General features: G+C 36.9%; 1 protein-coding gene across 1 annotated transcript in view; it reads right to left on the minus strand.

Moving 5' to 3' along the window:
• The window catches only part of CNST (consortin, connexin sorting protein), a 116,295-nt gene that overhangs the window by 26,492 nt on the left and 64,746 nt on the right, over nucleotides 1–25,057 (minus strand). The window contains exons 3-8 of the mRNA XM_044676413.1: nucleotides 17,497–17,702; nucleotides 10,062–10,092; nucleotides 9,169–9,255; nucleotides 7,242–7,356; nucleotides 3,473–3,494; nucleotides 3,092–3,188 (exon numbers count right to left, since the gene is read on the minus strand). Of these exons, the coding sequence (XP_044532348.1) occupies nucleotides 3,092–3,188; nucleotides 3,473–3,494; nucleotides 7,242–7,356; nucleotides 9,169–9,255; nucleotides 10,062–10,092; nucleotides 17,497–17,702 (558 nt within the window). The remainder of the gene's footprint in view (nucleotides 1–3,091; nucleotides 3,189–3,472; nucleotides 3,495–7,241; nucleotides 7,357–9,168; nucleotides 9,256–10,061; nucleotides 10,093–17,496; nucleotides 17,703–25,057) is intronic.

Consider the following 25,057-nt stretch of genomic DNA (forward strand, 5'->3'; position numbering starts at 1 on the left):
TTCCCAGCTGTTGAGCCCTTACGGCCTTGGAACCAATTCACAGGATCGATTCTAAAGATTTTAAATAAACAAACAATTATAAAATCTGCACAGTGGTAGCTGAAACTCCCCCCCCCCCATAAAATAAAAGTGTATTTATTAGGACAACTACAGGCATATTTAATTATAACTGCTTTTTGCTTTAGTGCACTTTGCAGATATTATGTGTTTTTAAATACTGAAAGTTTATGGCAACCTAGGAAGTTGATTGGCACCATTCTCCCAACAGCATGTGAAAATATTGTGTTTCTGTGTCATATTTTGGTAATTCTCAAAATACTTCAAACTTTTAAATAATTATTATTACAGTTGTTATGGTGATCTTTGACATTATTAATATAATTATTTGGGGGTGTCACATCCAAACTTATCTGATAAATGTTGCATGTGTTCTGACTGCTCCAGGCACTACCATTCTCCCCTCTCTTTGAACCACCCTATTCCCTGAGATGCAACAACATTGAAATCAGTTCAGTTAATAAACCCGACAATGGCTTTTAAATGTTCAAGTGAGAGTAAGAGTCAAACAATGTGGCAAACTTCTTTATTGCTTTATTTTAAGAAATTGCCATAGCCATCCCAACCTTTAGCAACCACCACCCTGATTAATCAATAGCAATCAACATCAAGACAAGATTCTTCACCAGAAAAAAGATTATGGCTCAGATGATGATTAGCATTTATTAGCAATAAAGAATTTTTTACATTTTTTAGACATAAAACTATTGCGCATTTAATAGGTTGCAGTATAACATAAACATAATTTTTATGTGCATTTGGAAAAAAAATTCATGTGACTTGTTTTATTACAATACTAGTTTTACTGGGGTGTGTGGAACCAAATCTACAATATTTCTGAGAGACACCCAAACATGAAACATCCAGAGTCTGAAAGGTCATCAGGTAAAATTCTATTATAGCTAACTGGATAAAAATAGTAATAGATAATAGATATTATCCAGTTTGACCCTTTCAACTATATTGTCCCTTTACAACTGAGGAAACTGAGGCAAACAGAAGTTACGTTACTTGCCCAGAATCACAGAGTTAATCAATGTCTAGGGCTGGATTTGAAATCGGGTCTTCCTGACTCAGCCCAACACTCTATTAATGGAGGCATCTAGCAGAATTGGCAGCTTTCTAAGAAGTACAACTAGCCCTAACCTATAAAATTTGACAAGTTTATTATAGTTCATATCAAAAGTTGATAACTGGGAGTTTTAGGCATGAAATTGTTTAAGTAAATATCCAATGACTGCCTATAATGTGAAGGAATCATGATGTATGTTGTGGATAGAGAAATGGAAAGGGGATATCACTGAAGAAGCAGAAATATTGGGTCATTAAAAGTAGGGGGGGGGGGGGGGGGCAGCTGGGTAGGTCAGTGGATTGAGAGCCAGGCCTGGAGACGGGAGGTCCTAGGTTCAAATCCAGCCTCAGACACTTCCCAGCTGTGTGACCCTGGGCAAGTCACTTGACCCCCATTGCCCACCCTTACCAATCTTCCACCTATAAGTCAATACACAGAAGTTAAAGGGTTTAAAAAAAAATTAAAAAAAAAAAAAGTAGTGGGGGGAATACATCCAAATAATCATTATGAACACCTTCCTTAGGGAAAATATATACAAGTTTTTCAATGAGAGAAAATACATAAAGTGGCTTAAATTGAATTTTTATGGGAATTACATTCAGTGTTAATAAACCACATTATTCAAAGACATGAGACTTGAGATTTTCCATGACAGTTTCTTAAATAAGTCAAAATAATAATGACTAACATTTATATAGCACTTTAAAGTTGCATTATTATTTAACCACCTGGGTTGAGAAGTTGTGACTCCTTCCAGGCTGTCCTTAATGGGTATATCAACCTATTCTCAATACTGTACTACAGTATCTGGGAAAAGAAAGGAAATATCACATACTATGATTTTCCTGAGACAACATCTCATAAAGATGGCCTTGATTGTAGCACTCCTTCCCTTTGTCCTGCCACATTAAAGTTGTTAGGAATGGAAAATGGACTTTGAAAGGATTAGTATGCTACACAAAATTAAGATTAGTTCCAAAGACATTCCACATGGAACAAGCAAAAGCGTTTATTTTAAATTTCACTATTTTACCTTTATATTGCTTTTTAAAAAAATTAAAACATCAACATAAAGAGTCACCTTTTAACCATTAGCTCTTTTTTTCCCACATGAAACCTTCAAACAGTAAGTAATATGGTCTTGCACAATATAACTCTTAAAAAGTGGCTAGAATGATTTGGCTACAGGATTTTATTTCCACCTGCTCCTGTATTTAAAGCAGTGGTGTCAAATTCAAATAGAACTGGATCCCTGTACACCACATAATGGATTATAAAACCACAAATTAACAACTATATTGTCCTGTAGTTTTTATTTTGTTATTTATTTTGTTAAGCATTTCCCAAGTACATTTTAATTTGGTTTGGTTTGACAACTGGAGTTTGACACTTCTAGATTAAAGGATCTACTGGTATAAATCCATCACAGATACAAAATATCTGTTCTACAAAAGAAAGAATGCTTTTTAACTGAGTAAATTGCTATTTAAATCTATCTGTATTTAAAGTAGCATAACCTGAATTTCTTGAAGAAGCCCAAACAGTACTAGTGAACTATGTATTATGAAATGAAATTAAACATTTGAGTTCTCAAATATATTTCTTTAATGATCTTTTATAGAAGTAACTTCATATTTAAGAAAATTTTCACCAATGGCTTACACTAAAGCAAAAATGATACTATCAAGGGATATCCACATTTGTTAGTCTTTACATGGACATAACTCTCATTTAGAAACTAATTTTAAATATTTTAAGAATTCAGATTTTATGGCAACAACAACAAGCAGAAAAACGGAGCCATTAAAAAAAGATAGCCACATACTTCTCTAAAAGATAAATGTATAGAAATCCGCTCCACTTTCCCCCACCTCATCCATGTGTTATACAGATGGAAGATCTATAGAATACCAAGGATAATATAAAAATAGGAAATTTCAATTAAATCAGAAACATACATACCTGACTTTTTGGTGGTAGTACCTCTTTCCTCTAAATCTTCAATTACTGTTAATTGTGTAAAACATATCTCCTCCACCGACTTTTCTGTAGTTATGATCTGTAAAATATTAAGATCTTTTCTAGTAAGTGTTAGACTGAAGTTTAACTTAATGATGATCTGAAAAAGATCTTAATGTTTTCCAAAACAATTTATCACACATGTACAACACAAATATTTCTACCAACATTTTATTTTCAAAGCAAATAATTTCTTACCTTGTTTTTTTTATTTTTATTTTGAATATTTTCCCCTAGTTACATATTTCATGTTATTTCCCTCTCCTTCAACCGTCTTAACCCCCCTTTAGTTGATGCACAATTCCACTGGGTTTTACATCTTACCTTATGTTTTGAGAGAAGAGGCCTGCAGGAAAAATGGAGAAAAAGGTTTTTGTTAAACATTCCCAGCAAGAATATGCTTCCAAACAAATGTCAATGAAACCACAGCAAAAAAATGGATTCAATCCCCTGGATTCTAATATTAGCACCAAACAGTTCCAAGGCTGAAACATTACCACTGGTCTACATAGTTTAAAGTGCAAAACTATATCATATGCTGATTTCATTTGATGACCAATTACTGTGAACTATGCCTAACCTCTCCTGTAGCTATAAATCTAAAAATACATATTTGTAAGTTATAATTAGCTAAAAATCTAAAAATATATTTATTATTTTTATATCAAACATAATGAAAACATTCTGTATTAATCCTTAAAAGTTAGGATAATTTAGTAGGGGAAAATGTTGCATCTAACAAAGTGCTCAAACAAAACCAAAATCAAATTCTGCTATTCTGTGCTAAAGATGAATTAGTCGTTTCCCTCTTTTTTATTTATAACACTTGTCTTTGAGCAACATGATTTTTTTTTTAATTCTTACCTTCTTAATTTCAATACTAAAACAGAAGAATGGCAAAGGGCTAGGCAAAGAGGGTTAAATGACTTGCCTAGGGTTACACAGGTAGGAGTGTCTGAGACCACATTTGAACCCAGGTCATCCTGACTCCTGGCATTGTACTCTATCCACTGTGCTACCTAGCTACAGTCTTGTCTCCAAGATTTTCAACAGGCTATTCCCCTTGCTTGGAATGCAATTCTTACTCATCTCTGGCTCTTAGAATATCTAACTTACTTCAATCTACAGCTCAAGAACCAGCTCCTATATTAAGTGTTGCTTAATCTCTCCCTAATCCCTCCACCTTTACCTTGTATATATTATTCATTATGGTGCAGCTACAAGGCATAGTGGATAGAGTGCCATGCCTGAAGTCAGGAAGACTAATCTTCACGAATTCATATCTAGTCTCAGACACATATCAGCTATGTGCTTCTGGGCAAATCACTTCACCCTTTTTGCCTCAGTTTCCTCATCTGTAAAATGAGCTGGAGAAGGAAATGATAAACTACTTCTGTATCTTTGCCAAGAAAACATCAAAAGGGGTCACAAAGAGTCGGACGTGATGGAATAATAACAATATTATGCATCAACTTATATATATATATATTATATCCTTTGATACAGGGATAATTTAATTTTTGTCTTTTGATTGTCTATATGTGCATAACATTGTGTTGATTGTATTTAGTCCCCCACAAAATGCAAAGTCTCGTGACAGGCATTTCTAACCATTCAAAATAGTTTAGCTTGATTACCCACTAAGGGAAGACCAAATGGATGGAAAATATCCAATCCATTTGAAGGGATAACCTAGAGAATTTGTCCATCAATGTGTATAGAGTATAGCTGGACACCAAAGTTAAACCTAAGGAGAAGAGATTGTTTTCAGGAAATTACAAAATTCCTTCACTGACTTCAAGCTTCCTATGAAACCAAATGCCTATTTTTTTTTTACGACATTCTATAGCATTGTTATAAGGTGTCAAAGTATGAAATAAAATAGTTATCAAAGAATTAAAAATGATTATTATGCAAAAGGAAATGGAAAAGCACATGATGTGTAGGAAATGTACAAACATGCATCAAATTACTATTCCAAAAACAGTAGTAATAGACATCCACAAGGATTTGTATGATAGGAAAAGATAGTCTAGTTATGTGGTAAGATGGAGGAAGGTTTTGGGCATGCTGGATTGATCTCTTGTGATGAATTCGAATAAGCATGAGTGGGGTGTGACCTTCCTTATGGAGGGGACTTCAGAGTCAAAGAAATAAATGATTCATTTAAACATAATGAATGTCCCTTGTACCTAAGCTTATCTCACATAATGTTTGGCACATAGCAAGCATTTAATAGATTTCTGTTGAATGATTGAATGTGGTAGGAAAATACTGAATTAGATGCCATGTTACTTATTTTTAAAAATAACTTGAAAAGGTAAGTTTTAATGAACAATATAACCGATTTTTAGCTAGCAAATTATACCCCCATTTTAAAATAAGACTGATTTTTCACATAGCAGTAATGCAAAAAATACTTGTTGTTGACTGAAAAAAAAATTACAACAAATTAGAAAGTTTCATATTGCTGATATGGTCCTAAGGTTAAACCAGTCCTAGATTCTTGTCTATGTTTCATGAATAAGAATATTAATTACACTTAAAAAAAAAAGTTGTGGACTGATCCAACCATTCTGGAGAGCAATTTGGAACTATACCCAAAGGGTATATTCAGTAATACCACTACTAGATCTATATTCCAAAGAGATTAAAAAAGGGGGAGGTAGAGGGAAGGACCTACTTGTTGTACAAAAATATTTATAGCTGCTCTTTTTATGGTGGCAAAGAATTGGAAATTGAATAGATGCCCATCAATTGGGGAATGGCTGAACACATTGTGGTATATGATGGTGCTGGAATATTATTGGGCAGTAAGAAATGATGAACAGGATGATTTCAGAAAGAACTAGAAAGACCTACATGGACTGATGTAGAATGAAATAAGCAGAACCAGGATAGCATGGTACACAGTAACAGCAATATTGTGGAATGATCAACTGTGATATACTTAGCTACTCTCACCAACATAATGATCCAGGACAACTCTGAGGGATTTATGACAAAGAATACTATCCATCTCCAGAGAAAGAACTGTTGAAGTCAGAATGTAAATCAAAGCATAGAATTTTTCACTTGTATATTTAGGTTTTGATTTTATATGCTTATTCACTTATAAAAATGAACAATATGGATATGTTTTGCATGATAATACATGTATAACTCAGACTGAATTGTTTGCCAGCTCTGGGAGTGAGGAGAGAGGGCAGGGAGACAATATGGAAAATATAACTTTAGAAAACTTATGTGGAAATTTGTTATTACATGTAATTGGCAATAAATAAATAAATTTAAAAAGTTACCAATTAACTAAAAACTATAATAAAAAAATACTTACTTAAGTGATAACTGTATTAAAATGATAGCTTTTGGAAGTAATGAAAAAATCTAGCTCACTAGGCAGCTAAGTGGTACAGTGCAGTCAGGAAGAACACTGTTCAAATCTGATGTCAGTTACTTAATAGTTATGTGACCCTAGACAAGTCAATCTTTTTTTTTTTTTTTTGCCTCATTTGCCTCATTGCCTGCATTTATATTTTTCTCAGTTTCCTCAGCTATAAAATGGAGATAATGAAAAAGTTTACCTCACAGGGTTATTGTGAAACTCAAATGAAATAATATTTGTAAAGTGCCTAGCACAGTGCCTGGTGTACAGTAGGTGTTATATAAATGCTATTATTATTGCTGTTCTCTGAAAATACCTTTTTAGTCATCCAAATAGATTCTTTAAGATGCCAAGAAGGTAATTTTTCTCTTCTCTCCCTCCCTCAAGGTCTCTACTAACTCTCACAACAGGATCATTAGGTCAGATTCAAAAGCTACTTCCTGATCTAATATTCAGTGTCTGATAGTAATTACATCAATTATAACAAAGAGATTATTTACTCTTCCAGTAACTCTCAGTGAGAAGAGGAAAAAACCCATTATTATTTTGGAAATAAAAATGTTACTGTTTAAATAGTTTTGATTTCTCCTATTAGGAATGTCAATTTAATCAGTTTTTAAATGGGTCTTTCCAAATAACAAATGCCAGATGTTGATAATACTCTCCAATATTCTCTCCTTGCAATCTAACCAAAGCTGTTCTACTTACTCCTGGTGTGTTGTGCAAAGTTTAGCAAGTCTTTCGAATTCTTCACCATTCAATCCCTTTTCTGAATTCCTCAGAGATGTAACTGCATGTGGTTCTGCTGTTTTCCATTTTGCTTCTAAGTAAAAAAAAATTTATAAATTAAAAAAATATATACACACATATATAATATAATATGTATATACATACATATATATTAACTCGTGAATTCTAATAAAACATTTAAGAAAGTAAAAATTTAGTGAGCTGGCACCAATGATAGCTAGCATCAAAGTCTATTATATTTCTGAGCAAATAAAATATTAATCAAATTCTACTAAAAGTTATACAGATTAAACTTTAATGTCACAATAAAGCAACTGATTTATTTTTTCTTTATTAACTAAATATTCTAGATTTTAAAAAAGATGCAAATGAAAGAAAAGAATTTTTTAAGGGTTCTTTTCTTAGTAATCATGCTTAAAAGCAAAAATCCAAAGGAGAGGATATATTCTCACGATAGGTTAAGAAGAATTTTAGTTAAAATGCTACTGTTTAAAAATTTTTTTGCAACACTGAATTGGCTGAGATAACATATAACCTTTGACTTAGAAAAATCAGGATAAAGTTATCAAGGTTTTTTTTGTTTTTTAAACCCTTAACTTCTGTGTATTGGCTTCTTGGTGGAAGAGTGATAAGGGTGGGCAATGGGGGTCAAGTGACTTGCCCAGGGTCACACAGCTGGGAAGTGTCTGAGTTCGGATTTGAACCTAGGACCTCCCGTCCCTAGGCCTGGCTCTCAATCTACTGAGCTAACCAGCTGCCCCCATCAAGTTTTTTTCTATAGTGAATTCTTTCCTTTTTTTTTAAACCCTTACCTTCCATCTTAGAATCAACATTTAAGTATTGGTTCCAAGGTATGTTATGGATAAAAGGGTGCACTAAAGTTGGGGGGTGCTCTTTCCCTTGATGAGTGACGAAGGGGTAAAAGATGATTGAGATGATAGGAGAGGAATAAAAGAGGATGGTAAGGGCACAGGGTGAGGTGTTCAGGAGAGGCAGCTAACAAAGACTAGACACTCAGGCTAGAGACAGAGGATACTGAGGGGAATAGGCTGAACCCTTTCAGGCAGGAAAGGTACTTCTACAGACACAAGGAATAGGGCCAGTCAGAAGTGGTTTGAATCTGACTTGAGGGCTTTCTTGTCAGTTTCTCAAGTCCTCAAAGGAGGAGTCGCAAGACTCCTCCCTGTCAGTGAAACTGAAGGGATTCAGGAGGAAGTGTTGGGCAATTACTTCCTCCCAAGATGGATGCCTCCAGTTTCCCTCAGGAAATAAAGAAAATAATTCCTTCCCTTTCAACCCTTGCCTAATTCTTCAACACAATGATTCTCCAGAGGGTTTGATTAGGTAACCAAGGGATTTATTAATGTTCAGGATTGATCAGGAAAGAGAGAGGGGTTTGGGGTTTCTGACAGCCGCTAGGGAGAAACTCAAGATGGGGGAGGGTCACAGGAATGGGTTAGACTGAGAGAGAACCTGCTTCTCTCAGTCAGGGAAGAATTGGTTGCTTTTAAAGTAAAGGGTATACTAAAGGGATAGTTTGAATTCAAGGATGTCCTATTTGCCTATTGGGGAAAACTAAACCCACAAAGTCTATTCACTAAAAACCCAAAAGCCACCCTGTCTCTCAGAGCCCCAGGAAAAACAGGCAGGGAAATAATATGGAGAAGGTCAGGGAGAGGTCCAGAGAAATTAGCTAAGTTCAAATTGTCCAGAGACAAGCACAGGCCAAAAGCAAAACTGAAACTCAAGCAGAACTCTAGTTAGTCCTCATCTGTAAAATGAACTGGAGAAGGAAATGGCAACCATTCAAGTATCTCTGTCCAGAAAACCCAAATGGAGTTACCAAGCAGTCAGATACAAATGAAACAACTCAACAATAACTTACCCCACTGGTCCTGAATAGAAGAAAGATTTGCAAGCAATTGCTCATGATATAATCGTTCAAGCTGAATGAACTTCATTGCCTTCTCATCTGAATAGAGGATTTGAGAAAAACATAAATGCAGACCAACAGAAATATATGTATATGTACATTTATGCTGAACACCAGATTTTGAGATGTGCCTTTAGCTTGTCAAAAGGGACATTTACTTAAAGTGAGATGGCTTTACTATTTTAAAACTCATTCAGAACTAATGAAATTCCTGTTTTCTCTTATAATACAAATTCTTATATAGATTATATAAAGGTACTTGAAAATGATGGAAATTGATGGTAGATCCAAAAAAAATCATAGAATTTCAAAGGTAGAAGGCATCTCTCTGGTCATCTGATCCAACTCATAATCATAAAGGAATCCTCACTATATGATAAGATACTCAGCAAACAGTCATCCAGCCTCTGCTTGAAGACATCTACTAAGGGGAAACCTATGGCTTCAAGAGGCAGACCAATTCATTTCTAGACAGCTCTTAATTATGGAGAAGTTTTTTTCTGATTAGGCAGCTAGGTGGTGCTGTGGATAGAGGATTAGGCCTGCATGCATAGCACCTCTACCTCACAGTTATTGTGAGTATCAAACGAGATAATATTTGTATAGTACTTAGCATAGTCCTTTAGCACGCTATGGGCTTATATGAATGCTTATTTCTTTCCTTTCTCCCAATATCAATATATCTGCTTCCATCTATTTTTCCTGGTTTTATCCTCTGGAACCAAAAAAGTACACATATATCCAAAGCTATGTGTGTTATAAAGCATGCCAAATTTTGAGAAGGGTCTGGTAATAATTCTTTAAAATCTCTTCTCAAGCAACAGTTAATAGAAAGAAAAGGATACAATCTTCGTCTTGAAAATAGGTCTCCGCGATCTGTTCAAAACAAATAGAGATTAGCATTTTAGTAGTGAGAAAGATTTAGAATACAAGGTTGGGACCTTCAACCTATTTAAAAAAGGGGGAAGGATTGTGAGAGAAATCCTCATTTAATTTCATTTTTATGAGTTAAGTTGAAAATTAGATTAAACTATTAGAAAGAAGTATCTTAAATCTATTTATCCAAAAGTAAACCATGACATTCACAAGTGTTTCTTCTTCCTGTTTTAGTCTCAAGTCAAAGATAAATTTCCCAGGTTCACAGTTTAAAGACGAAAAACTCCTGAATATGTAAAGTGAGAATCCAGCAACGTAGTGAGATTTTGAAAGATTTTTATTTTAGAAGCTAATAAATATGTTCCACTAGATGAAATCCTAAAACTATATTTAAATAAATTCAGTTAACATTTATTCTCAACATCCTTTTCATAAGCTACTGAATATTTCATGGAACTACTTTTAAAAAGGCAAAGGTTAGTTAGCACAACTATCAGTCTCAGAAATGAAGATGGATGGAGGCAGATCTTTCATGAATTACTACTTTATGCTCTTCATGCAGGAAGATTTTTTTTTACTACAAGTGTAGTAGTTTTGATTATACAGGTTATCTTGCCAAAGTATGTTATAATGAATATCTGCATAATTGATCTATTTTGCTTAATAGAGTTATTCATGGAAGAACTTCATTCTAGATCCCTAATAAGATAGATGGCCTATAACCTCTCTCATTACATAGACAGGGAAACTGAGATAGAGAAGTTTTAAATTATTCACAAACACTTTAAGTCATATGAGTAGGAAATGAATTGTTCATTCTCTCCTAGATCCTGGAAATTTTGAAAAGCAAATAAAGGGATCTAACATAACTTTAAAAAGTATGTTTATGAATGATTATTAATATACCTGGATAGAGAAAGGCCTCCAATATGATGAATGCAAGATTTGTAGGGGGAATAGATACAAGAATCACACAAGATGAGGTATGGATGTTTTACAATTTGTACTGGTAGAGAGAATATCTTTATAGAAAAGATAGATCATAGAGCTGCTAAAATATCAAAATATTATACTAACCAGAAACTTCTTAAGTCATATAAAGAGTTTCCAGCTAAGTAGTCACATCACCCTTTTTGTCTTTCGTTTCCTCATATGTAAAATGAGCTGAAAAAGGAAATGGCAAATCACTCCAGTATCTTTGCTAAGAAAAACTCAAATGGGGTCATGAAGAATCATGCATTACTAAAAATGACTGAACCATAACAACAATTTTATTCAAAGCCCACCATGATTAGATTGGGAATTCTCTTTCCAAATTTATTTTATGCTACCTTGGCTCATGTGATTTACACTTCAGCTAAGATAAAGCTAATTCTTGAACTCACCTTAGTTTTCCTGAAATAAGCCTCCATTTCCTCTCTTCTCTTCTCTTTTTTTAACCCCTTACAATCTACTTTTTAACTTTATAACTCCACCAAAATTGCTCTTTCCAAAGATATTAACAAATGATCTTATTTGCCAAATCCAAAGACCATTTCTCCGTCCTCATTCCCCATGACCTCTCTGTAGCCTTTGACCCTGCAAATTACTCTCTTCTTCTTGATACTCTCATCTCTCTAGCTCTCTGAATATTACCCTCTTCTGGTTTTCCTCCTTTCTTTCTGACACATCTTTCTCCGTTTCCTTTATGGATCATCCTCCAGATTATGCCTTCTAACCATAATGTCATAGGGTTTTGTCCTGGGCCCTCTTCTCCCTCTATACTACTTCACATAGGGCTCTCATCAATTTCTATGGATTTAATTACCATCCATATGTTGATGAGTCCCAAATCTATCTTTCCTGCCCTAACCTCTCTCCTGACTTTGAATTTCAAATCTCTAACTGCCTTTCACAAGGTCCAGTAGACATCTTAAGCTCATTATGGTTTAAAAAGAAATCATTATATTTTCCTCCCAAATACTCTCTCCCTCTGTTATGATTAAAATTCTCTGGAGACTATATCTTAATTTTATAATTATTACTTATTATATAGCAAAAAGTGGGTCAGAGAAGGAGAGATGCTTGGGCTGCTTGTCTGGCTAGCTGGGAGTTTGAGAGCCTGGGACACTTGGCCAACAAGCAGAGCAGTTAAGCAAGCTCAGAGCCAAACTGCCTTCCTCACTACATGGTTCTGGGAAAAAAGAGCTGACTTTCCTGTCCTCTCTGTCAATTTATGCTCTTTGAGATGCCCCTTTCCAGAGCCCCTCTTGACTGTAGAACTCTGACCTCAATCAGGGCAAGAGGTGGGTCTTCTGGACACCAGGAATTTCTATTCTCACCATTCCTCCCCTTTCCCCACAACATGGTACTAGTTGACAGATTTTATTACCTAGGAGAATACTTGTTTATAGATAAAACAAAGCACTAGTTTCCATCCTACCCATTCTTACAAAAGACAAAAGGGAAATAATGAAAAAAAAAAATATGAGGGAAGGGGGCCTAGCAGTACCAGATCTTAAACTGTACTATAAAGCAGCAGTCATCAAAACAATATGGTACTGGTGAAGAGATAGAAGGGAGGACCAGTGGAATAGACTTGGGGTAAGCAATCTCAGCAAAACAGTCTATGATAAACCCAAAGAACCCAGTTTTGGGGACAAAAACCCACTATTTGACAAAAACTGCTGGGAAAATCAGAAAACAGTATGGGAGACTGGGTTTAGATCAACATCTCACGCCCTATACCAAGATAAATTCAGAATGGGTGAATGGCTTGAATATAGAGAAGGTGAGCACCTAATAGTATATTTGTCAGATCTATGGGAAAGGAAAGATTTTAAAACCAAGAAAAAGTTAGAAAAAATTACAAAATGTAAAATAAATAGTTTTGATTACATTAAACTAAAAAGTTTTTGTACAAACAAAACCAATGCTACCAAAATTAGAAGGGAAGCAACAAATTGGGAAAAAATCTTTATAACAAAAAACTCGGACAAAGGTCTAATTACTCAAATATATAAGGAGCTAAATCAATTGTACAAAAAACCCAAGCCATTCCCCAATTGATAAATGGGCAAGGGACATGAATAGGCAATTTTCAGATAAAGAAATTAAAATTATCAATAAGCACAGGAGAAAGTGTTCTAAATTTCTTATAATTAGATAAATGCAAATCAAAACAACTGAGGTACCACCTCACATCTAGCAGATTATCTAACATGACAGAAAAGGAAAATGGTGAATGTTGGAGGGGATGTGGCAAAATTGGGACATTAATGCATTGCTGATGGAGTTGTGAATTGATCCAACCATTCTGGATGGCAATTTGGAACTATGCCCAAAGGGCTTTAAAAGACTATCTACCTTTTGATCCAGCCATAGCACTGCTTGGTTTATACCCCAAAGAGATAATAAGAAAAAAGACTTGTACAAAAATATTTATAGCCATGCTCTTTGTGGTGGCAAAACACTGGAAAATGAGGGAATATCCTTTGATTGGGGAATGGCTGAACAAACTGTGGTATCTGTTAGTAATGGAATACTATTGTGCTCAAAGGAATAATGAATTCGAATGACCTCCAGGAATTGATGCACAATGAAAAGAGCAGATCCAGGAGAACATTGTCCACAGAGGCTGTACATTGTACACTGTGGTACAATCAAACAACAGACTTCTCTACTAGCAGCAATGCAAGGATCTAGAGCAAGGCTGAAGGACTTATGAGAAAGAAAACTAGCCACATTCAGAGGAAGAACTATGGGAGTAGAAACACAGAAGAAAAACAAGTGCTTGAACACATGGGCTGATGGGGATATTATTGGGGATGTAGACACTAAATGATGACTCTAGTCCAAATGTCAATAATATGGGATTAAGACCTTAAAAACCCAGTGGAATTGTGTGTCAGCTGCGGGAGTGGGATGGGGGGATTCGGGGGAGAGGGAAAGAACTTGAAACATGTAACTACGGGAAAATATTAAAAACCAACAACAACAAAAAAACAAAGGACAAAAGATCTAGACAAAAGAAGGGAGGACTTACTCCACCAATGGCCTCAGTTTCTGGGGAGAAGCCACTTTGTAGCTTCAGTTTAAAATTAAACCATTTGAATTTTAAAATCAAAAGTTTGTTTAGGGGTTCAAAAGGGAGGGGGGTGTACAAATTAATACTAATTTTCCACATCTTTAACTTTTCCTATTACTGCTGAGGGCAACACTATCTTCCTGGTTCCTTGGTTTCATAATCTAGGAGTTGTCCTGGACTCCTTACTATTCCTCACCACCTCATCTCCAATCTGTTGCAGAGCCTACTGCTTTAATTTTTGCAAACCCTCTCTAAAATGCCTCCTTCTCTCCTCTGACACTGTCCCTACTCTGGTACAGGACTTCACCACTTTATATCTGGATTATCACAATAGCCCTGCTGGTGAATGGGGCGATTTTTCTAAAATACAGGTCCAATCATGATGCCTAGCCATGTTACCGCTCTCAGTAAATACCAGTGACTTTCCATTGCCTAGGATCAAATACAAAATGCTGTTTGGCAGTCAAAGCCCTTCATTATTTCTAGAATTTAGCACAGCAACTGGCAAGATAGTAGGCACTTAAATGCTTATTGATTGGTTGATTTCCCCTATACTTGCATTGTCCATTTTTATGGACTAAATTCAGTTGATCTCCTTAGTCGGAAGTTTTTTGTTTTTTTTTTTTTTTATCCTGGGACTCCATTCTAGGAGCATAGGGCCACAACCAGTAGGCAATGGGACACACAGTTGCTCAGGGTCACCCAGCTGGGAAGTATCTGAGCCCGGACTTGAACCTAGGACCTTTTCGTCTCTAGGCCTGGCTCTCAATCCACTGAGCTAGCCCAGCTGCCCCTACTTTAGGTTGCAGTTTCTTTAGCAGATGTAGTTTTTTACAGGGTGGGGTTGCTAGCCCCACGCCCAACCCTTTTTCATCCGGGCTAGGGAACATCCTTGGCCCAGGAGTGGTGAGGGTGGGCAGTAGGGGTCAAGTGACTTGCCCAAGGTCACGCAGCTGGAAGTGTCCGAGGCCGGACTTGAACCTAGGACCTCCAGTCTCTAGGCCTGGCTCTCAGTCCACTGAGCCACTCAGCTGCCCCTTGCATGAAGTAATCCCTCCAATATCTCAAAAGTTACATATAAAAAAGCAGAGAACATAAAGAGAATATAACTCATTCATATTCTACTATTTATATATGTGTTTATTACCGTCCCTTCTAGATTACTGTTTCTAGAGAGTACAGCCAAACCTTACTTTTGTTCTTCCCCCTAACCTACTGCCCCACTCTGCCCCTTGCATGAAGAAATTGCTCAAGATACTGTTTTCTGAAAAAAAAAAAAAAAAAGCAGTTTCATGGAAGTTTCTCTTCAAGAAAGTTTTTGATGATATTCATGGCTGTTCAGAGTTTTTGTGGTGAGCCAAAAATATCCTTATAAATTCTCTATGCATTTTTAAGTTAGAATAGAATCTCATCAAGTATCCCAAATAACCATGGGGAGGATGGAAAGATGGTCCAGTGAACCAGTTCTTCAGATAAAAATTTTATTTTTGGAGAAGAAGTAATTTGAAAAAGATAACACAAAAGAATAGGAGGTACGCTAAGTTTTCCCATAGTTAATTACTCATAATACTGCTCTATGTGTGAGGTCTAACAGGGTCAAGGCTAGAACTATTAATATATAAAGCAGACAGGGTTCTTTTCTTTGTCCCCAACCTGCCTGAAATAAGCAGAGTAGGTTGTTAAGAACTGAAAGTTGAAGCTGAAAGGTGGCTGAAAACTACGCTTTCTGGGGCAATGGCTTCAGGCTATTCTTTCAAAAGTATTGTACTCCTCTGAGCACAGAAAATGGGCATCCATTCTGTCACAACCAACCAAGGAATCATATAGAAGCTTTAGGATCTTGGTCAATTTCTCTGGGGAAGAACATTCTTTTTTTTCCTGTCAGTCTAGGCCTGCTGATAGTATCGACCTTTTTTTTTTAAAGGCTTAATATAGAATATAGAACTCGATGCTTTCTTTGCATTTATGTATGCTAAAGCTTAAAGCCATACTATTTTTCAGATCGTATCTAATTTATAAAATACACTACTTATTGTATGAAAGATTATGGTTATTCAAGCACATTCAGAAAAAACTCAATGTGAAAGTACACTCTATATTCATGTCTTATTCTTTGCAATTACTGTCCAAGTGTAAGCCCTACCTAATGGAAGAAACAGATTGGGGGGGGGGGGAGAGAGGAGGTGGGGTGGGAGGTAAAAATGAAGGGTCAAATTTTGGAAGAGAGTGAATTAAAATCAGAAAGAATATAAAATTAAGTACTTATTATAGCTGTTAGTGACATTATACAAAATAAAAAAACAGTTGTGGTAGAAATATGAGGTTTTTGCACTATAAAAAGATGACAATTTTTATAAAATATTCAATAGGTCTGTCAACTATAATCCTTCCCAAAGCATTCATTGTGTCTATGTTTAAATTCTGTACAAAATTAGAGTTGGTTTGAATTACTGATTATCCTTGTGCCTTGGATCATCTATTCCCTCCCTGATTCTCTAAACCACCAGACATGCCAGTAAAAGGTTAGATTCTCTACTTTTTCACTAATTCAAAGCCAAGTCTCATATGAAGAGTTTAAGTTATAACGAATCATGAAGGCATTAAGAGGTATTCAAAAGTTGACTCTAATGAGCAAAGGGCTCATGGACCAGACTTATGGACACATTTCTAATATTTCACATGATTGATTTCTGAATCCTTAAATCTGGATGGGTTTTAAATTTAGTTGATCTTAAAAGCCAAACCTCTGCTATTGTCTCTTGTGTGTAGGGGACAGACAATTTTAGGATCCTTTGGAATGTCAAAGATTCACAACTGCATTCCTAAGATAAGACTGGTACCAACTTCCCAGAAAGGGGAAAGGAGAAGAGTCCTGCCCTGGATACCTGAAGGATCTATTGTGTTATCATCCCTTCTTTAGGCTTTGTCATTAACCTGTTAAAACTTCTGGTGTATGGACTGGGTGGTGGACATCCTGCCAACCACCTTGTACAACTGTCCTTAATAAACAGATCAGCTCCCTCACACTCTATCTCTCTCTGATCATCTGAGGAGGAGCTGACAGGCTGACATGACACTGATTCCTGTGTCTTTTTGTGTGTCCTTCCTCTCCATGTCTTTTCTTCCTTAATCTTTAACCCTTCCACCCATATTCTTGCAGCCCTAGGCTTCCCTTTTAGGTGCTCTGACCCATGCAAGAAGATCTTGGAGAAACAGGACTATTTCATCATAAAACCAATGAAGTCCTAGAACTTTGGATAGGGGAAGGATCATAGTCCCATCCTTCTGTTTAGTTGAGGTTTAGTAGTATATAACAGAATGTTAATTGGAGGGGATACCTGATGAAGGCAAAGGGGTAGAATTCTTGAATCCAGTTGCTCAAATTCATCTCGGATAAGGGTGAATAGAGACTGCAAAACTTGTTTAGGCTCCTTTGGTTGATAATTAGCATTTGATTCAGCAGCACTTTCCTCAAGACCAGCATGGGTAGAGATATCAATGATTTTTTCTTGCATTACTGTTGCAGTGTCCCCTGAAGAAAATCCTTTAAGAAATAAATAAAATATCTACATTAATATTAAAATCCCTTTGTATTAAATAGAGTAGCTTAACATAAGTATGTTACTATGAAACTTTCAAATGGAGCTACAAATAAAATTATAAACAGCTAAATAAAAACAGGGAAACAAAAAAAATACTATATTAATTAAAAAAGGATTTTTGTCACCACCTTACTAAATACTTCTGTGAGTTCAAATAAAACATATTTGTAGTATCTCTAACTAAATGTTACAAAAGCTGGCCTAAAGAAAAATAGGAATCTATTTGGTGCAAGGGATATAGCTCCAGACCCAGAGTGGGGAAGATCCTAAGTTCAAATCTGACCTCAGGAACTTACTATCTGTGTGGTCCTGGGCAAGTCACTTAAACCTGTTTGCCTCAGTTTCCTCATCTGACAAATGAACTAAAAAGGAAATGGCCAACCACTCCAGTATCTTTGCTAAGAAAACCACAAACGGGGTCATGAAGAGTTGGACAAAACTGAAATGACTGCATGACAAAAACAAAGAGTAATTTCTGATGTCTTGAGTCAACACAAACAAATCTTAAAAAAAAAAAAAAAATTTGAACCTTCTCCTTTTAACTCTTAACCTGGTAATGTCAGAACTACTCCTAGATCCCAGGAGTTAAGTCAAATGCAAGATTTTGAGGGCATAGGAAAAATAAGGACATGAACTTTAACTATATACTGTGCAAAAACAATATATTTATAAATCTGCCCAAAATACTTTGCAAGCAGCTGCTGAAATGATGCAAGAAATCTGAAGTAAATTAAAATTCAAAGTTGATTACTAAATCTATTACCACATTTCACCTAAAATCTCAGTTCTGGCCTTAATTTTTATTCTTGAATTGAAAAGTAAGTGCGACTTCATACTACCTCATCTTTCTTATGCTCCTCCTAATAAATTCAGTATGTTTTTATTGGCATTAAATTGGCATTGAAAGCCCCCTTGAATCTGGCCCTAATCTATTTATCTGGCTATATTTCCCAACAATCCAGCACACAAACTGCCAATTTTAGTTAAAATGACTTACCATTTCTGGAACCACCCTTGTGCTTTGTTAACTTTAAGGCATTGTTCACATTTCTCTTCTTGTCTGCTCTCAACTTTGTATATGATAAAAAAATCACATTCATTTGTGAGAAATCAACCCCCGAATCACCTCTATGAAGTCTGATAACCATAATTAGAAGTAATTTCTTCCTTTTTTTGAATTCTGTAAAACTTATTTTTGTGTCATTCATGTGATCATTGTATACTTACCTAAAAGCAATTCTTTGTATAGATAGAATTTTTTTTCCATCTCTCTTACATAGTAAATCTCAAGAGGGAAGAAATTATGTATCTTATGTCTTTCTACCACCTTCTAGGTCCCAAGAGCGGGACTGGGAAAGCAGAATAATAGTAAGGAGAGTTACAGTTTTTGGTTCCCTATGCAAACTTCCCATTTCCATATCACTCATATTTTGGTCAATTAGGATTACAGTAGTTTTCTCCCCAGGCTCCATGGTGAGAAAAATATATGTTATGTAAGGACAGCAATTTCTCTCATATTTTCATATTTTATATTGTCCTTGTAAAAAAGTAAGTAGAAGCAGTAAGGTGGCCCTGTGGAGACAGTCCTTGGTTTGAAGTCAGAGAAACCTCAGTTTAAATCTAGCCTCAGGCAATTGTTGTGAGGACTATTTAGGTATTAGTTTATATATAGTTAATGTGGACCTAGCAGGAAGGGCTGGAGAATTCCACATGGAATGGGGAAGCAGGAAGTGGCTTGTGCCTGAGAGAGACTCTGTAGGGGTTGGGACAAAAACTGTTGTTGACCCTGGGAGATCTCAGAGCTAGGGGAGTTGTATCCAGATTCCCTGGGATCCTGGAGAGTGGTGAAGGCTTACAGCAGAGGACATCAGACCTGCAGAGCATCACCGAATAGGGAGTGGTTTGTGATCTGGTGGACAGCATTGCAAACTTTCTCTCCCTACCTGGATACCCTGGATCATCTGTTCTGGTGGAGTTGACTTCTGGCATCCTGAAACCATCCCTGGATTAGCCAAGTGAGATTCCAAGTAAAGCCATCCTCAGGTCCTTAGCTAAGCTGACTAAACCTGGCTGGAACCAGTTTGGGAGGAACTTTCCCCTTGTGACTCCAGTACTGCTTTCTTTGGGCCCTGTCTTGCTTAGATCTTAGAAGAGTGTAGTTAAGTCCCTTTCCCTTGACCCTGTGGTTTGCCTGTAGTCTGTTAGTGTAGAAAAACCCTATTCCCATCCTGTACCTTAGTTTGTTCCTGATTAAAATGTGTTATTAAACTCTTGCCTTTACTTATCAGCTTCCATAGGCTCTGTCTTGTTGATGCTGGGTGGCAGTTGGAGGCCAACAGCCATTTCTGTTACAGTCGTCCAAACAGCCATTATAACCCAGTCTCCCTACTTGTTGGGCCCCTTCCTGTCATTCCTATCTCCCACACACCCACCTGGACACCCATATTTACTGTTTAAGGCACCTTTCCCTGGTTTCTCCCTTAACACAATTATTAGCTATGTGACCTGAGGCAAGTCATTTAACCTCTGTTGGACTCAGTTTTCTCAACTGTTGGATAGGAATAATAATAGCATTTACCTTCCAGGGTTTTGGGAAGGATCAAGTGAGTTAATATTTGCAATATGCTTGGCACAAAGTAAACATTTAATAAATGAGCTTTTTAAAATCACTCTGAGCCTATATGGTCAAAAGTGAGTTTGCCTTTCATATAATTCATGGAAGAAAGGTTGATTTTTTAAAAAAGCATTTTAACCAACTTTCATCATATTTAATAATTTTTCTAACTCTCTGAATAAGTATGTTGTTATATACCCAGAATTCTGCTCTAAGAACAGAAAAAGTGATAAGAGGTAGAAATGATAGGTGAAAGATCTCATGTCATTTTAAATAGTAATAACAAAGTTATTAAGATAATGCACAAGTCAGACCTATATGTAAAGGCAATATAAAATGTTAAAATTTGGGTAGAAGAGGCAGTATCACAAAAAAATTTTTAAAAGCATGGAAAACTGGGTTTACTATTAATGAAGTTATGTGACCTTGGACAAATCACTTAGCCTCTTGGGCCTTAGTTTTCTCATTTGTAAAAGGATGGGTTTAGAGCAGATTCTAGGAGCCTTTCAAGAGATCTCTACATGAAATGAAAATAGCTTCCAAAAAGTTTCATTTAATCAATAATATATTACTTTCTATTTTTGATTACAACAGAGGTGAATGAAGCCTCCACAGCCAAGAATAGAGTCTTGCTTTAATGAGGACCCAGTGGAGATTAGATAACATCAATTTGCAGTATACAGGGTCAGTGAGAGTAAATGACTTTCCAGCTCTGTTAGTAGCACAGGAGTAGAAACAGAGGAGGCCGATTGTGAAGGAAATTCAAGGTTATGATTCAGCAAGGTATAATCTCAGGTATATAGTAAATCTATGTCTATATTGGTTAAATACATTGCAATGTATGAAAATTGTTCTTCAAATTACCCCTAGTTTCTATGTTACTATCAATATTAAGGGTTATAAAATCGCAATAAATTAATTTATAAAAAACGATGGGACTAAATAATAGTAATGACATGTAGATTACTAATAATAAATATGTAATTACTTTGAAGCAAATACTTTTTTCAAAGGACTTTCATGTAACCTAGTGCGATACATAAAGCACTGTATTAACCATCAGGATAGATCTGTATTTGAATCCTGCTTCTGACACTAGCTGTGTGACTGCTTAAAAGTCACTTAACCATTAGATACCATAATTTATTCACCCATTCCTCAATCTATGGACATCCCCTCATTTTCCAATTTTTGTGTCACCACAAAGAGCACAGCTATGAATATTTTTGTGTAAGTCTTTTTCCTTATTATCTCTTGGGGTACAAATCCAATAGTGGTGTGGGTGGGTCAAAGGGTAGGCATTCTTTTAAAGCCTTTGGTGCATAGTTCCAAATTGCCCTCCAGAATGGTTGGACCAATTCACAACTCTACCAACAGTGAATTAGTGTCCAAATTTTGCCACATCCCCTCCAACATTTATTACTTTCCTTTGCTGCCATATTGACAAGTCTGCTAGGTATAAGTGGTACCTTTTTAATTTTCATTTCTCTAATCAGGAGGGATTTAGAACACTTTTTCATGTGCTTATTGATAGTTTTGATTTCATCTCTGCTGAAAGGAATAATAAACTGGAGGATTTTCATGTGAACTGGAAAGACCTCCAGGGACTGATGCAGAGCAAAAGGAGCAGAATCAGGAGAACACTGTACACTGTAAAAATGAATTCTTTATTCCTTTTTTTAATTTAATGGGGGACCTGGAGGTCCTCTTACCATAGAAATGTGTAGGGATTAACCAGTCCACAGTAACAGGAAGTGGAAATTATAGAAACAGGAAGGAGGAACCATAGAGATAGGAACTGAGGTGGTAGAAGGATATAAACGGGAGCCAGTGGCTATCAGTTGCTGACAATTAGGACTGGCAGTTGTGGGGAAGTTGGCTGCTGGGCATGTGTTGGGTTGGTGGTTGGCATTTAGTTGATGGAATATAAAGGCGAGTCAGCACCAGGACTGAGAGGTGTAATGAGTAATTTATAGAAAAGAATAGAAATTTAAGATAAGTAATAAATAGCAAAAGGTGAGAGTTTGGCTAGTTTGGCTGTCAGCTTTGAACATTGTTTTAGAATACAGTGAGAGAGAGACAGAGAGAGAGTGTGAACTGTCAGTGCTGGAGAGTGGAGGTTTTGGAGAAGTGGTCCAGCCAGCAGTGACTCTGTAAGTTGGGGATCTTTGGGATTTGAAGAAGCTTGAAGACATCATCTATCAAGGCAAACCTAGGTAGTGGGAAGTATCTGTATCTGGTGCACAGCTTACAGTCACAGTCTTCCCTTCTTAGTGTTTATTGGATTATTGGTTGAGCAAGAATTTGGTTCTTGTTACCCTGAAGACATCAAAGGATCAGCCTGGACCAGTTGTGAGAATCCCAGTATCCCAGCTCTCTCTAGCCTTCAGCCAAGTTTGTCTGCCTGACTGAAATTGGGCTGGAAGAGAAGCAGTTATCCATCTCACCCTTAGAATTCCATTTTGGGTTCCGGGTTAAGATGGCGGCAGAGTAAAAAGCAGCTGCTTGACTTCTCCTAACCCACACATATAGGACTCCTCAAGAAGACATAAAAACAAACCCAGAGGAAAGAAGGGACCCCACAACAGGGCACAGCATCAGAGGTACGTGGAAATGGGGCATTTCCATGCTATAAAGGGGTGAAACAGCTCCCACGAAAACACGAACGGAGCAACCCCCTCCCCCATCCCACACCACCTACAGTGCCAAAGCCAGTGCACAGGAGTCGGAGCAGGTTTGGGGTACTCACTGGGTCATTGGCAGCTCACCAGGGATTGTTCCTGGGAGCAGCAAGACTTGGGACCCCCCAGGAGGCTGAGGAACTCACGGACTCTGAGCGCAGACCCTGACCCCGGGCGCAGGCGAAGGGGCTGACACAGGCTCGGGCTGAGGCACGGATTAAAGCGCGGACTGGGGAGCCGACGAAGGGGCTGATTCTGAGTGCAGGAGCGGACCTTGAGTGGGGACGCAGTGCAGAGAGGTGCTTGACTGCAGAAGCAGCTCCCTGAGACTATTAAAGGAGCTTCAGGCAGAAGAACAAACAAGGAAACCACCAGGAGGCTTGTCCCAGAACAACTAGACCGGAGATCTCAGGAATCTCTAAAGAGCCGGAAATCCTGGGCGCGAGCATAAAGCTGAGAGGGAACTCGAGTTCAGATCTGAGATCATGAGAAAGATGGAAGAGATCTAGCAAGAAAATAACAGTTTAAAAGGCGGAATTTCACAATTGGAAAGTGAAGCAAGTAAATCAAAGACCAGAAATGACCAGATTGAAAAGGAAAACCAAAAGATTGTAGCTGAAAACCAGTCTCTAAAGGCTAGAATTGGGCAATTAGAAAAAGATGCCCCCAAATCAAAAGAATTAATAAGCAAATTGGAGACCAAAATCAAACAGCTGGAAAACAGGTCAGACCAAATTGAAAAGGAAAATCAAAAGCTTATAGCAGAAAACCAGTCTCTAAAGACAAGAATTGGGCAAGTAGAAGCCAATGATCTATCAAGACAGCAAGAAAAAATAAAACAAAGTCAAAAGACAGATAAAATAGAAGGAAACATGAAATATCTCAATGAGAAACTGATAGATCAAGAAAACCGGTCTAGAAGAGACAATCTGAAAATCATTAGTCTTCCTGAAAAACCAGAAAATAGAAATTTGGACTCCATACTAAAAGAAATTATTCAGCAAAATTGCCCTGAAGTTCTACAACAAGAGGGCAATATAGACATTGAAAGGATCCATAGATCACCCTCTACACTAGACACTGAAAAGACAACCCCCAGGAATATAATAGCCAAATTCAAGAGCTTCCAACTAAAAGAAAAAAAATTTTACAAGAAGCCAGAAAGAGACAATTCAGATATCAAGGAGCACCAATCAGGATCACACACTAAAAGACCGCAAGGCTTGGAATATGATATTCAGAAAGGCAAGAGAACTGGGTTTACAACCAAGGATCACCTACCCATCAAAACTGACTATATTCTTCCAGGGGAAAGTTTGGGCATTCAACAAGATAGAAAATTTCCAAGCATTTGCACAGAAAAGATCAGGACTAAATGGAAAGTTCGATATCCAAACACAAAAATCAAGAGAAACATGAAAAGGTAAATAAGAAACAGAAGGGAAAGTAAGAAAACTCATATTTTTTAAATTTACCTCTTTAACAGCTTCAATAAGATCTAATTATTGGTACTCCTATGTGGGGAAATGTTATGTATAATTCTCTGTAGTGAACTCTGTTCACCATTATAGCATTCACTATTATAATAATTAGAAGAATTATTCATAGGGAGAGGTTGGAATACTAAATGGACTAAGATAAAATGGGTGGGAAGGGACTTCCGGGTTAAGATGGCGGCAGAGTAAGAAGCAGCTCTAAACCTCTCCTGACCGAAACACACAAAACTCCTCAAGGGGACATAAAAACAAGTCCAGACGAACGGAGGAACCCCACAACAGGGCACAGCGTGGAAGGTACGTGGAATCGAGACATTTCTAAGCTAAAAAGGGCTCTCACTCAATCGCGGGCTGAGCAACCGCCCCACCCCCACCCCCTCCACACTCACCTATAGCTCTGAACCCAGCTAAAAAGAAATAGAGCAAGTTTGGGGCACCCATCGAGTCATCAGCAGCTCCGGGACCTGTTCCTGAGAGCAGCAAGACTTAGGACCCCATTAAGTCAA

The sequence above is a fragment of the Gracilinanus agilis genome, chromosome 4 (genome assembly GCF_016433145.1).
Source record: "Gracilinanus agilis isolate LMUSP501 chromosome 4, AgileGrace, whole genome shotgun sequence".
Lineage (NCBI taxonomy): Eukaryota > Metazoa > Chordata > Mammalia > Didelphimorphia > Didelphidae > Gracilinanus > Gracilinanus agilis.